This window comes from Syngnathoides biaculeatus, chromosome 4, assembly GCF_019802595.1.
Source record: "Syngnathoides biaculeatus isolate LvHL_M chromosome 4, ASM1980259v1, whole genome shotgun sequence".
In the NCBI taxonomy this organism is placed as follows: Eukaryota; Metazoa; Chordata; class Actinopteri; order Syngnathiformes; family Syngnathidae; genus Syngnathoides; species Syngnathoides biaculeatus.
In genome coordinates, this window is record NC_084643.1 from 26,441,348 (window position 1) to 26,455,983 (window position 14,636).

At 42.2% G+C, this 14,636-nt stretch overlaps 1 protein-coding gene across 1 annotated transcript in view; it reads right to left on the reverse strand.

The window, feature by feature from the left end:
• Positions 1-1,342: 1,342 nt before the first annotated feature.
• dmrt3a (doublesex and mab-3 related transcription factor 3a) overlaps positions 1,343-14,636 on the reverse strand; it is a 31,479-nt gene continuing 18,185 nt past the window's right edge. Inside the window, exons 5-8 of the mRNA XM_061816011.1 lie at positions 11,114-11,239; positions 7,065-7,147; positions 4,252-4,603; positions 1,343-2,369 (exon numbers count right to left, since the gene is read on the reverse strand). Of these exons, the coding sequence (XP_061671995.1) occupies positions 1,414-2,369; positions 4,252-4,603; positions 7,065-7,147; positions 11,114-11,239 (1,517 nt within the window). The 3' untranslated portion in view covers positions 1,343-1,413. The remainder of the gene's footprint in view (positions 2,370-4,251; positions 4,604-7,064; positions 7,148-11,113; positions 11,240-14,636) is intronic.

The following is a 14,636-nucleotide window of genomic DNA, read 5'->3' on the forward strand; positions in this document are numbered from 1 at the left end:
AGGGGATTCCAGTCTAACCTCGTCTGTGACATTATCCATTACTACCACAAACAGGAAGGGGCTCAGCGCGGATCGCTGATGCAGTCCCACCTCCACCTTAAATTCTTCTGACACACCTACAGCACATCTCACCATTGTTCTGCTGCCCTCATACATGTCCTTTATTATTCTAACATATTTCTCCGCCACACCAGACTTGCGCATGTAGTACCACACTTCCTCTCTTGGTACTCTGTCATAGGCTTTCTTTCTGATCTTCTCTGTACTTTTCCACGAGCATCCTCAAGGCAACTAATGAGTCTGTGGTCCTCTTTCTTCACATGAAACCACACTGTTGCTCGCACATACTTACTTCTGTCCTGAGTCTAGCCTTCACTACTCTTTCCCATAACTGCTACTACTGCCATTACTACTACTACTACTACCAGTCCAACTATTAGAATTACTACTTTTTTGCTCCAACTATTATGACTACCATTAATAGTTCTAGAATCATTAACTACAAGTAAAACAACTAATACTACAATTGATCTTGCTCCTGGCGGCACTGTGGCGCAGCTGTCGAACGATGGCCTCACAGTTCTGAGGACTGGGGTTCTAATCCTGAACCCACCTGTGTGGAGTTTGCGTGTTGCCCCTAGGTGTGATTGTGGCTATTTGTCTCCATGTTCCCTGCGATTGGCTGCCAACCAGTTCAGGGTGTATCCTGCCTCCTGCCTGCTGACAGCTGGGATAGGCTCCAGACCCTCTTGAGGATAAGCGGCAAAGAAAACGAATGGATGGATTTGTACTCCGTTATTACAACTAAAGCTATTACTGTTGCTATTACTACTTACGGTACGACTACTCGTAAAACTACGACCGTCACTAATGCTACTGAAACTACAACAGTAATTACTACTACACTCATATTGCTACTCCAACCACTACTGTTACTATACTCCTACCATTTATAACGACACCTATCAATAGTGCTACTGCTACTATAGCTTGTTGTATCATTACACACTGTAAAACATTTACTACTATTCCTACGAGTACTGCTACTCCAAGTATGACTACCACCCTACGATGCCATGTGAGTAAAGTGTTGAATTTTCGGCTTTTGTTTGCCCACTTGTCCCAATTAAGAATGTTGAAATATGTTTCGTGACGCTGACCAGGTGCTTTCTATTTGCATGACAGTATTTTCTTTTGTGTACAAAATGGAGGCCGTGGCTGAGCTCTACAAATGCAACATTTCACACGGTTTCGATGTCCAGTGTTGCTCTTTTATTATTAACACAGAACACATGCTCACAACCATGACAACATGCTGACAGGAAGTAAACGTACACGTAGACGTTCGTACATTCATGAGTGGCGCTCACTCCAATGTTTGTCTGGGTCCGGTCCAGACAAAGCAAAAGCATCCTAACCGGACGAGTTCAAGATCCGCGAGTCGGACGAGTCCGAACGCTCCTCGTAGTCCTCGTCGGGCGAGTACAGGCCCCCCTTGGCCCCAGGCCCGCAGCCCTCCCCCTCCTGGATGCCAATGCGGGGCTCCTCGGTGACTCTGAGGTGGTGCTGGTGTAGCAGCGAAGCCCCCCGGAAGGCAGATCCCCCAGGAGCTGAGGCCGGACCGAAGGGTGACACGTATTGGGCGGCGGCGGCGGCGGAGCGTAGTTGGTACTGCTGCTGCAGGGCCATGGTGTTCCACAGGGTCACATCGCTGTGTACGAGCGCGCCGCCCGGGCCCCGGGTCAGGGAGTTGCGAAGCACTAGCGGATAGCGCGGGTGCTGCAGGGGGACCCCCAGGGCGCCCACCGAGGGTGACTCGGAAGTGAAGCGCAGTGAGTCTGGCACCCTAAAGGCAGAGCCCACGGACCACTTGGCGGAGGAAGTCACCGGGTGGTAAGAGCCGAGGCCGTGCTCGTAAGGCTGCCCGCTGGGCGGCAGAACCATGGGGTCGGGGTGAGGGTCTGGGTGCGGGCGCGCGCCCCCTTCGGGGCCCCGGCTGGACAGCAGCACCTCGATGGCGCCAACTAGGTCCCCTCCGCAGCCCCGGAGGATGAGCTCCAGAACGGCTGCCTTGTGCCCTGGGAAGATCTTCTTGAGAACCTCCAGGGGGGGGCGGTTGGCTCTGAGGCTGAGGGGCAGGTTGACGGAGCCGGTCAGACCTTCAATGAGCACCCCCTGCCCCTCCGGGCTGGCGGGGCTCTTCTGGGGACTCTCTGCTTTAGCCTCCTTCTCTTCCAAGTGGCCGTCCGGGGGGTCAGGGGTGTAGCAGGAGTTTGGTTTGGAACCTTCCGGGGAGCTCACCTGATCGTGGTCCCGCTCACCAGGGCTCTCGGCGCCGGACGCCTCCCTGCTTCTGTCCTCTGGACCGTCTGCAAAACATAAGGCAATGCCGTTTTTTTAGTTTATATTTAATCCAGCACAATGCTGTGACCTGGGACCTGGGACCCTCGCCACAAGAGGAAAAAAAGGATTTGGAGCTTTTGTGCTGGTTTATGTTGTTTCAAACTAGATTTTTTTAAAAAGTAAATCAGGCACAGCGGCTCAGCTGGTAAATCTTCGGCCACACAGTTCTAATGACTCACGTTCAATCGCGGCCCCGCCTGTGTGGAGTTTGCCTGTGTGGGGTTTCTCCAGGCACTTCGCTTTCCTCCCACATCCCAAAAACATGCAACATTAATTGGACACTCTGAATTGCCCCTAGGTCTGATTGTGAGTGCAACTGTTTGTCTCGACGTGCCCTGTGATTGGCTGCCAATCAGTCCATGGTGTACCCCACCTCCTGCCCATTGACAGCTGGGATGTGCTCCAGCACTCCCCGCGACCCTTGTTAGGATAAGCGGTTCAGAAAATGGATAGATGGATGAATCAGGCACTTAAAATATATTGTAGTGAGGTTTTCCTTTCGCGTTGACCTGATCTAGGGTGTAGGATCTACGATCTCGGATCTACAATCTAGGATCTAGGATCAACGTGGATTTATATAAGAAACCATGTTTTAACAAAGCATTCTTTCTTGTTTATATCAACTTAGTTTTTTAAAACATAAAGTACTCTCTTTAAATTTATAATGCATATCACACTTTTTATATGTTGTTTTTTTATGGTGCAATCTATTTTTTAACATTAACTTCTCATGCACATTTTGACTGAATGAATACATATTAGTTCTACACATTATATCCCAATATTACACATCCGGCGTAAAATTGCATACGATTGTTTTTACATTGCAGAATATTTTGTATTGTTGTTACATATACAACTTTTATATCCTTTTTCATCTCTAAATACACCACAGAATTGAATTAACCTGCGCGCGAGTCGTTACAGCAAAATAATGAAATAATAATCATCATCATTTAGTTCCTATAGCGTTTTTGTTCCACTCAAATGTGTTCTTTGCAAAGCTGTTTGGTCATCATTTCTGTGTAACCAAAAAAAAAAATGTTGCCCGGCAACATTTTATCTCAAAATTGCGAGAACTATGAAAATAACTTTATCATTTTCACCACCCGATCGCTATCATATTTTTTTTAATTTCCGCGTGAATGAAAAACTGTTATAACGTGCAACGAGGTGGGAATTTTAAATGATATATATGATGTCTCGACTGATTGATTTGAATGTTGATATAACATGAAATGTACTCGTTTAAGCCACACTTCTTCTTCATTTTCTTTCGGCTTGTCCCGTTAGGGGTCGCCACAGCGTGTCATTTTAGATGAACGCATATTTTGTTTGGCACAATTTTACGCCGCACTGTACACTCAAATTATTTATATATAATTCTATATTTTGTACATTGTTGAGATGAAAGGCTAAGGTCATATGTGTGAAAACGTGTATTTTCGCACACATTTCCAATATAATTTTAGCATTTGCAATGATCATATCCCTTTTTTTAAATCATGAAATACACAAATTTAATGTTTTGCATAAAACAATTTAAAATGTTCGGGGGGGGGGCTTTATGTCCACAATAACGCTTATAATGTTATTTGGTCATCATAATCTTCACCCGTATAGGTAAACATTTTAAAACTTTGATCATAAAGTAATAGTAAGAAGAAGACATTTTGGTCTTTTACAAATGGTTGAGGAATAGTTGACAGTTCTGACGGAAGGCGCCTCTCTTCCAAAAAACAAACAAACAAACAAACAAGTATGATTCTAATCCCGATGAAAAAGGTCCCGAATGTGGCGCGTTGAATAAATCCGTACAGTACAGTATTGAGATCTTCTCGCGCTCACCTGGCGCTTCCCCCGCGGCGGGCCACCCGCACGGCTCGGGCTCCCCGGCCGGCGCCCCCCTGAGGGCCTCCGGGACGAGGCTGTCCAGGCTCTCGTTGGCCTGCTGCCGGCGCAGCGCCACCTGCGCAGCCATCACCCGCTGCCTCTCGATGATGAGGATGCACTTGTCGCAGGCGCAGTCCTTGAAGCGGCAGTACCGCTTGTGGCCCTTGAGCCACGACAGCACGCCGTGGTTGCGGCATCTGGCGCATTTGGGGGTCCGCTGGAGGGGCGCCCGCGGCGGTTGAGACACCGGAGCGCCGTGCACGTACAAGTACGGAGAACCGTAGCCGTTCATTGCCGACGCGCGATGCTTGAACGCCCCCCCAACCAGAGCGCGAGAGAAGAGGAAAGGGAGCGAGATGAACGGGACCGGGACCGAGGGGCGTGGGCAAAGTGCAAAAAGGGGGGTGTGGGGGGGGGTCCCTCTCAGCACACGCCCACACACCGCCTGTCAATCAAAATGTGCATCTAACCTAGAGGCAACTACGCACTTTTTATATTTTGTTTAGAGCGAATCCACGCCCCCCCCCCCTCCCCAAAGAGCTTAGTGTCGCGAGTGAGTAATTTTTTTTTCATCTTTCTATTTCTTTTAACAACCACTCGGCTGGTCATTAAACGTGAACGTGACTAATATTAATTAGCATTTTTTTAGGCCAGTTAGTGACAGAAAAATGTGCATTTGAATTTTTAGATTGATAGAAAATGAAATAATTTCTTGTCAAGGGTCAGTTATTTTATTGTTATAATTATTTTTACAACACGCTTGGCACCAAGTTCTCAATCAAAACGTGCACGCGACACGAGAAGCGACGCAGGAAAAGTGCGCTCAAGCAGTTTTTAGTATTTTATAGATGGCAAGCCCCAAATTAAAAACAAGTGTGATGTTCTCAGTGATTTATTTGATTTCATTTTTTAACAATGACCAGGCTGTCAGAAGCTGGTATAAGGACTGCCTCATGGGAAAGGTGCAAAGCGCATATGCGCTTTTTACCTTTTATAAATAGGATATAGGTTACATAAGTTTAAAAAAAAACTCTTTGGTGTTTGGGGTGAATAGAATGTTTTTATTCCCAAGTATGTCTTGGAAATGTGAAGAAAAGATGCACTTTTAAAATGTTGTTTTTAAAAATGCGTCAGTTCTAACAGTGTTTAATGAGGATGACGCCATATGTCATCCATTGAGAAATGAAGAATAAAAACCATAATAATTCCAAAGAATTACTAGTTTTGTTTTGTTTTTTTGTTTTTTTTTGGGGGGGGGGGCTGAGCCAGATCTGTAATGAAAACGTATACATTGTCTCATCACACCCCCCACCACCAAAACCAACAATCGGCTATTAAAAGCCCAGAAACAAAAAAGCGATTAATTGGGAAATCATCCGCAACTTTTACAACGAGGATGTTTTTCACATCGGCTGCGATCTTCTAATGGAGGCCAGTTTAGTGAAGCACATAATGGGATGGCAAGCAAGTGGGGGGAGGGGGGGGGCGTTCAGTTTTTAATTGGAAAATGGCCCAGCACCTTTTCAAGGTGACGAGGCGGCCCTGCGGGACACTAAAAATACATCGATGCTGTCCAGGCAGGTACGGCACGACTTTGGTCACTGGACTTTGGGGAAGTGGGGGAAAAAAGAACGAAATTTTATTTGGCACGTTTTACATTTTCTAAACGTTTGTGTAAATCAAGGATTTAAAAAAATTAATACACGCGGTGAAAATATTCCAAATAATGTCAAATTAAATGCGGTTGATTTTGAAAAGAAATGTGCGAAATTCTTATGTTTGATAAACCTTTTGACCCATGCATAAGCCAAGTAAATCATAAATTGTAGAAAACATATATAAAGAGTAGTTTTGATGATTTATTTAAATAAAAATGAAGAAATATTACAATGGTATTATTATGTTTTACTTAGTTTTTAAACTATTTTTTTACTAAGTCAGTGATATATTATGTATATAAAAATATATCAATTGGATTTTGGAATAATAAAAAAAGCAAAATTGAAAAATGTGGAAAATTTTTTTAAATACAATTTATGTCTTAAATAATTATACTTTTAGATTTTATTTGTAGATTATTTTCAACTTTCAAGTAAATCAAATAAAGGACATGGAAAAACTTTTGACAACAATATTTTAAAACAAGAGTGAAATATAGATTTATTGAATGGAACGTAAAGTTCTGAGGACCGGGGTTCAAATCCCTGCCCCCTCTGTGTGGAGTTTGCATGTTCTCCCCGTGCCTGCGTGGGGTTTCGCTGGGCACTCTGGTTTCCTCCCACATCCCCAAAACATGCAATATTAATTGGACAATCTAAATTGCCCTTATATTGCTAGTGTGGCTGTTTGTCTCTTTGTGCCTTGCGATTGGCTGGCAACCTCCTCCTGCCCGTTGACAGCTGGGATAGGCTCCGGAACTCCTGCCATCCTTGTAAGGATAATCAGCTAAGAAAATGGATAGATGGATGATTTTTTTTTTATTATTCACTGCTGTTCACTGCTATATGAATGATCCATTATGAGTGTTCCAAGGCACACAACCGTCGTTTGGCTATTTTTTTTAATTATTTTATAATTTTTAAAATTTTCTTATTTTTGACAAGCAAGCTAGTGGCAATTGGGATTCGCTTTGTGAGTCTTTTTGGAAAACAAATGGAAATTTTCGCATTCACTTTGGCATACGACGCAATGGATGCAATGCTTTGTCTACTTGCGCTGCTATTGTCTTACTGCGCATTCGCTTATTCGCAGTTGTGGGGAACTCGTACCTTTACCCTTGGCTCACAGAGACGATAATCTGCACTTGACCAAGCATTTGATGTCCGTGACGGATGTTCGTTGAGGATTGCATCTGCAACAGATCAATTCAGTAAGGTTAAGATTTATTCAACACATCGTGGCAGAGCTCACAAATGATTGGTAACTAGTAGGTAAGCTAATTTAGCTCATACTTCAAACACCTCATGTAGCTTCCTTCCTTCTGCAACGAAGCATGACACTGATAGATTAAAAAAACAAAAAACAAACAAAAAAAAAACGAACCGACTCAAATGTGTCCAATAAACACTCACAAATGATAAAAGTCATGTTATGTCAACATAATTTGAAAATATAATTTTATGTAAAGAATGTGTTTTAGCTAGCTAGCATGGGGGGTCGGTTAACATGCAAATGTCTGATGACCATCCGGACATGTCGTCTTTTTGAGACCTCAAAATATGTCCGGACGAAATTTCAAACAAGTCCGGGATTCTTCAAATGGTGGAAGTTGTTATGTCATTTCTTTACACAAAATGGACTCCCGATAACAGGAATGTGAAATTTCCATGCGTTTGCGGAATTCCGAGTTACGGCTGGACGCTGGGCGAGATCAAGACCGGTCGCCAGCATCTATCAGCAACGCTCGTCATGAAATTAGTCACAGCTGAAAACGGCATTGCTATCTGTTCACGGCATTGCTGTTTGCATTAAATTTGGTGTTTATAATAACGACAACATTCCGATTTCCAGCAGCATTTTGGCTGTATTTCATCGGTATTTTCACTCTGATGTTAACACTTACTACATCATAGATATAAGTTATAGACATTCGTACGCATATGTTATCCAGCGGTCTGCAGGTTTTCCAGGATGGCAAAAGTCTTGGAGCGAAAAGATGAAGATCGTGCCAGGGAAATTGCTAAAAACCACGGGGTAAAAAAACAATTCCAGATGGGCATGTCTTGAAAAAAGTGTAACCGTGCAGATAGGAACGAAAACTGTATCAACATGTCTAACCGAACACATACAAAAAGTGGACGTTCCCGGCAAAGTGCTGTGCTGATGGGAGCAAAAAATATAAAAAAATAAGCATATCCAAAACAGGAAACACAAAGGTAAGTTGGACGTAAATTTCTCAAATATTATATAATTGACAACTGTTAATATGATTAGTCCTATCTGTAGCACTAGCCCTGTAGATCACACATTTTATCGCTCACTTACTTTTATATGTCATGATCTCTCTCACTCTCTCATATATATATATATATATATATATATATGTGTGTACACAAATTACTTGTGTACTTATTTCTGAAGTATAACTTGTAAGTGCAGTAGTCTATTTGACATTCAGTCTACATTTTTATGTCTGACGTTTGGCAAAATTATTTTGGTTGTTTGGACTCATATTTTAAGCTTTCAAAATATTATGATTGCCCTGTATTTACACTGTTAGAAGTAACCAGAGGTCACCATTTAGAAGTGTATTTTATGAAAAACTTTCGTGCCCAAAGGGGGGCACCCCCCACCCGAAGGCAGACATTTTCAGTGTTTTTCCAAATTGGTCATTCTCATCCCTGCGATTTCCATAATAATCATATGACTACTGTTGTAACATGTCTTACGGTTTCTACACTTGCGACAACAAAAAATTGTTATCTAAAATCTTCCCCGCCTGATCGTTGATGTGATTCCAAATGGCAGGGAAAGGCTTTGGGGACCCCAACAAAATGAAGGTGGGTGACGAGGTGAGGATAGCGGTGATTAGGAGGCGCTGATTGAGGGGTGGGACTTGTTGTCACCGGGTGGCTGATTTAAGTCTCCCCAGGGGGGACAAATATTATCCACGCGTCTCAATCGACTCATTTACACGGATGCACACACCCAGACAGCGTCAGGAGAATCAGACAAAAATTGAACAAAGGCAAAAAGCAACTTCATATTTTTAAAATTAATAAATAAAAACATATAATAAAATTGATTGTGTTCGGATCTATTTATGTCCATGATGTGAGGTTTTCCTTTTTTTAAGAAACTTTCGTGTGTTGCAGCAAGAGCCATTTCCTGTTTGATTCTTATCATCCCAAAATCCTTGAGATACTAGCATTAGATGATAGCATGAGAAAGTTTAGTCTGACTTTTGAAGGTGAAACAAACACCCACCAGAGGGCGTCGTCTCGCGCTCGCTGAGTTAAAAAAAAAAAAAAGCAATGGCGAGACACTTTGTTCTCCCCTTGATAAAATGGCGTCTCTTAACTAAAGTCGTAAAAGCGCAGGCCATAAAAGTCAATCTCGTGTAAAATCCAATTAAGTCATTATCTGACTGATTGTATCTTTAATTGAAAACAGAAGTGACAGTAAATTTGTGTGATATATCAGCACCAATCGATACTAGCGCCGCCGCTGATTTATGGCGGTGCGGCGCTTATAGGTAACCCTGCATTCTTCTCTCTAAAACCACTCGGGGATGAAATTAAGAGTAAGTATGTTTCATGAAAAAAAAAATAGAACAAGACGCTGGTGTTATTGATTCCAGCAGATGGGGCGCGACCCACTGAGTGTTAGCACAAAGAAAACACTTCTTCTTTGTTTTTCTGCCACTCTCCATTATTTGACTTGTAGCCACATAAACCCGAGAAAACACTTCACATGAGGAATCTCCACGAGACGCTTCAACATTTTTATGTTTAGAACATTAAGAAGAATGTTTGGGAGGGGAACACAACCGCAGAAAAGAGTTTACGATTCTTTGGGATTAGCTGCACATGACTTCTAGCAAAATGTCCCTAAAAAAAGTTATTAGCATATATAACCAAATGAGACATAATTTAGGCCACTAATTGGTTTTTGAAGAGTAAACCATTTTTTTGCGCTCCTTTTTTAGTTGTTAATAAAGTAGTCGGATACTCAGGATAGATGTTAAATTGAATTTTCTTGATTTGCCAGTTTGATCAATGAAGCCTTTATTTGGACAAGAAAGAAAAACAAGCATTAAAATGAAGTGCAAGAAAATGAGACATGAGAAGAAAATAGTTCTCACAAGAAAACGTGAAAATAAAACAAGAACTATAAAAGAAAATAAAACAAAATAAAAATGTGAAAAGAAAAACAAGATCTTGACAAGAAAACTGCAAATGCTAAAAAAAACTGACAAAAGCCTCAAGAAAACAAATCAAAAAGGAAACAAACATGGAATAAAGGACAACAACGGGGGAAGAAAACAAATGTGAGTAGAGAACACACGATAAGAAGAAAGCAACGAGTTTGTGTCGTGGGGGGCAGCGGTTTAAGGGGTGAGGGTCGGACTTTGCCAAGACTGCCCTTTGCACCTTTCGTGGACTCAATTTCTGGGCACAAGTACTTGAGACGGTCCGTTTTGCTAACCTCAATATTGCATCGCTGGTCTGCAGTCGGAAAAGGATTTAGGAATGAGATCCTGCTCCAAGTGGAGAAGTTCAAAAATCTCGAGATCTTGTTCAGAAATGAGAAAAGAAGAGCAAGAGCAGATGCTGTATCGGTCTTTTGTGATGGGGAGTCGGGAGTGCTGGAGTCAATTCCAGCTAACTTTTATGGTGAGCCAATTGAGGTGGCTGGGGCATCTGGGTAGGATTCCCTTTGGATGCCAGAAAAACAAAAGAATGGGACAGACACATCATGTGAAGGAAAACTACAATGAGGAAAAACACACCCAAACATAAGAAAAAAGGGAACAACAAATGTGAGAAGCAAACAACATGACACTGAAACCCAACCTGAAAAGAAGACAGGAAACCCAAAAAGGAAACATGAAAAGCTGAAGATAACAACTTGGGGAAAAACCCCCACATGAATATAAAATGAACAAAAATGAGAATTACAAACGAAAAAAGGACAATTTCTTAAAGTTAAAAAAAAATGTAAATTTGTTCAAATGTGCCATTAGTCAATGGTGATTACTGCAGCAACAAACATGTGAAAAGTGAAGTTATAGCTCCAAATTTTGTTTTGAACGATTGATGGAGCCGCTAACTAACTGGACTTCAAAATGTAGTGCAAAAAGTCGGTGCTCATTTGCCCGCGTCTTCATCGATGACAAGGCCGTCGGATTCGTCATCTTCGGCATCCAGCTCCGACTTGATGTCCGCAACCGAGTTGAAGGCCAGCGAGTCCTGGACGGTGCCGATGCTGGTGGCAGACATGGCTGCATACACACGCACATACGTCAGTATAACTAACAATGCATCCATCACTCCAGATGTATACCCCCAAACTCAGAAATGTGAGGTAGATATGCTCATTGCTTGCTCACTGTGCCGCCTTGACAACGCAGTTACAGTGAAGAAAAGAAGTATTTGAACACCCTGCTATATTGCAAGTTCTCCCACATAGTAATCATGGAGGCGTCTGAAATTTTCATCGTAGGTGCATGTCCACTGTGAGAGAGATCATCTAAAAAGAAAGATCCAGAAATCACAATGTAGGATTTTTTGTAATGATTTATTTGTGTGATACAGCTGCAAATAAGTATTTGAACACCTGTCTATCAGCTATAATACTGACCCTCAATGACCTGTTAGTCCGCCTTTAAAAGTCCACCTCCACTCCATGTATTATCATGAATCAGATGCACCTGTGTGAGGTCGTTAGCTGCATAAAGACACCTGTCCACCCCATACAATCAGTAAGACTCAAACTTGTAACATGGACAAGACCAAAGACCTGAGACCAGAGACAAAATTGTACAACTCCACAAGGCTGGAAAGGGCTACGGAGAAATTGCCAAGCTGCTTGGTGAAAAAAGGTCCACTGTTAGAGCAATCATAAGAAAATGGAAGAAACTAAACATGACGGTCAAGCTCAATCGGAGTGGAGCCTCATGCAAGATATCACCTCGTGGGGCCTCAAAGGTGAAGAATCAGCCCAGGACTACACGACAGGACAGAGCTGGGACCACCGTTTTCAAGGTGACTGTTGGTAATACACTAAGACGTCATGGTTTGAAATCATGAAGGGCACGGAAGGTTCCCCTGCTTAAACCAGCACATGTCAAGGCCCGTCTTAAGTTTGCCAGTGACCATTTGGATGATACAGAGGAGTCATGGGAGAAAGTTTTGTGGTCAGATGAGACCAAAATGGAACTTTTTGGTCATAATTCCACTAAGGGTGTTTGGAGGAAGATGAATGATGAGTTCCATCCCAAGAACATCATCCCTACTGTGAAGCAGTAACTTACTAACCCTAACTCCATCACACAAATAAATTGTTAAAAAAAATCATACATTGTGATTTCTGGATTTCTCTTTTTAGATGATTTCTCTCACAGTGGACATGGACCTACGATGAAAATTTTAGACCCCTGCAATATTTCTATGTGGGAGAACTTGCAATATAGCAGGGTGTTCAAATACTTATTTTCGTCTCCGTAAACTCAAGTTCTCTATGTGCACAAATCTAAGATGGGAAGAAATGGGAAGAAACCTACGGAATTGAGAAGTCAGAAAAAATCTGTGGAAGAACACTTTAGAAGAAAAAGGAAAACACAACCTGAAATGAAAACGTTATGAAAAAAAATACAAGAAACAAAAACACATTAACATGGAAGGAAAAAAGCAAAGCACAATCAAACAAAACAGATACCTACACAATAAGAAAAGACAACATGAGACGCACCAGAAGAAAAGGCATAAAAAAAAACCAACATGAGAAGAAAACAATGTCAGACAAAAAATGCACCCCATGGAAATATGTACATAAAACATTACAAGACAAAATAGGACAGAAGACAACATGAGCGGAAAAAGAAAGATAAACAAGCCCCATGAAGAAATTAATGAAGCCTTTGTTCATTCTGTTTTATTGTAGATTACATTTTTAAAACAAAAATAAAGCTGCCCATAAGTAAATATTTGAATCATGTTACAATATCAAATCCGTCTGTACATTTACATTAACGAGCGCCAATGTTCACCGTTTCCTAGAATCCTGCAATGCGATTGGCCAATGATCCCTCCCTGCCGTCCTTCCCCCAAGAGTGTTGTGGGGTCATTTCTCTCCTCATTAACTTCCCGATTGGCTCGGGACGATGACTTTTTTTTTTGGGGGGGGGGGGGCGTCTGTACTTTGTCACCTCTTTCAAACGAGCGCCTCCGTCATTAAAAGGGACGTTTGTGTTGCAAACTGCAGCCGGGGTGTTAAACAAGGGCGGGATCCACATGTCTGCTGTCACATCTGTTTAAGAAAGCCAAATGCAACATGATTTTCATTGTCAATTAGCTCCATTTAGCCAATTAGTGATAGCTATCTGATGTTTTTCGTTCATTACACAATGGGGAAAACAAGCCAGTGAAAATAATAATAATTAGTAACTCCTGGAATTCCATCAGTCAACTTTGAATAAAAGCGAGAACATGGAAATGAAGACCATTGCCGGAAACTGTCATACATGGGAAGAAAAACAAAAAAATGAAAGACAACAGAGAAGAAAAGGTAAAAGTGTTAAATTGAAAGATCAAAAGAAAGCACAGAAGAAAACATGACAATAAAACCAGGAATTAAAAAGAAAATTCCAGTGAAACAGCTTGAGATGAAAGCACATGAGAATAAAAAAAATGCAATGATATGGAACTGAAACATGAAAACAACAGAAAGCATAAGCATTCAAATTAAACTAGAATCATATAAGTGAAAAACTAAAATAAGAAAGCACAAATATGAGACAATTGTGACATCAGAGCAAATAAGAAGATCGCCCCTGGGAATGAGGAAAAGTTCCAGAGAACTTCTGGCTCGGTGGCCGTCACTCAGCGCTCAAAGCACGAAAGTCTCGCGCTTTCTTTTTGTCAGGCGGGATAAAAGGAGGCGTTGGTAACCTCCCACTTGTGCTGGCCAAAGAGAGTCGGGGAGTGCATCAAAGTGCAATTGTTGCCTGCCATGCTGACCAACAAAAGGTCACATGTGACAAGATCATCTCCCTCTCCTGGGGTGTCAGCGTGCACATTGTTGGGCCGCCTGGGGGTGAGATAATGCTTGGGCAAACATACCGGACCCAGCGCGATCACAATCTTCTGTCGTATGAGTGCAATTCTTTGAAATGACGTTGAAAATCTGGTGTCGAGGACACAAAAGGGAATTTTGAATCATAAAACCCAATGACGGAAGCCATAGAAATGAAGGGAGGAAGAATGTGGTCTGAAGGGAAACGAAGGCAGGAGAGAAGGAAGCAAGTCGAGGGCGTGGAGGTGGAAGGAATGAGGTCAGGAAGGCAGAAAAGCATCTTAAGAAAGGGAAGGAAGGATGGAAGGACACATGGATAAAAACTGGTGTCGCAGGACACGTAGAAAATGAACAACCATTCGCACTCACCACTAAGTGCAATTTAGAATGTCCAATGAATGCATGTTTTTGGGATGTGGGAAGAAACCGGAGTGCCCGGAGAAAACTCGGGCAGACACAGGAAGGACAAGCAAACGCCCGGGATTTGAATCCCGGTCCTCAGAACTGTGAGGCCAACACTCTAACCATTTGCCCAATTGTGTTGCAACAAAAGAAATGATTTTTATTTTTTTGTATCAATCAGGGCATTGTCCACATAGTCACAG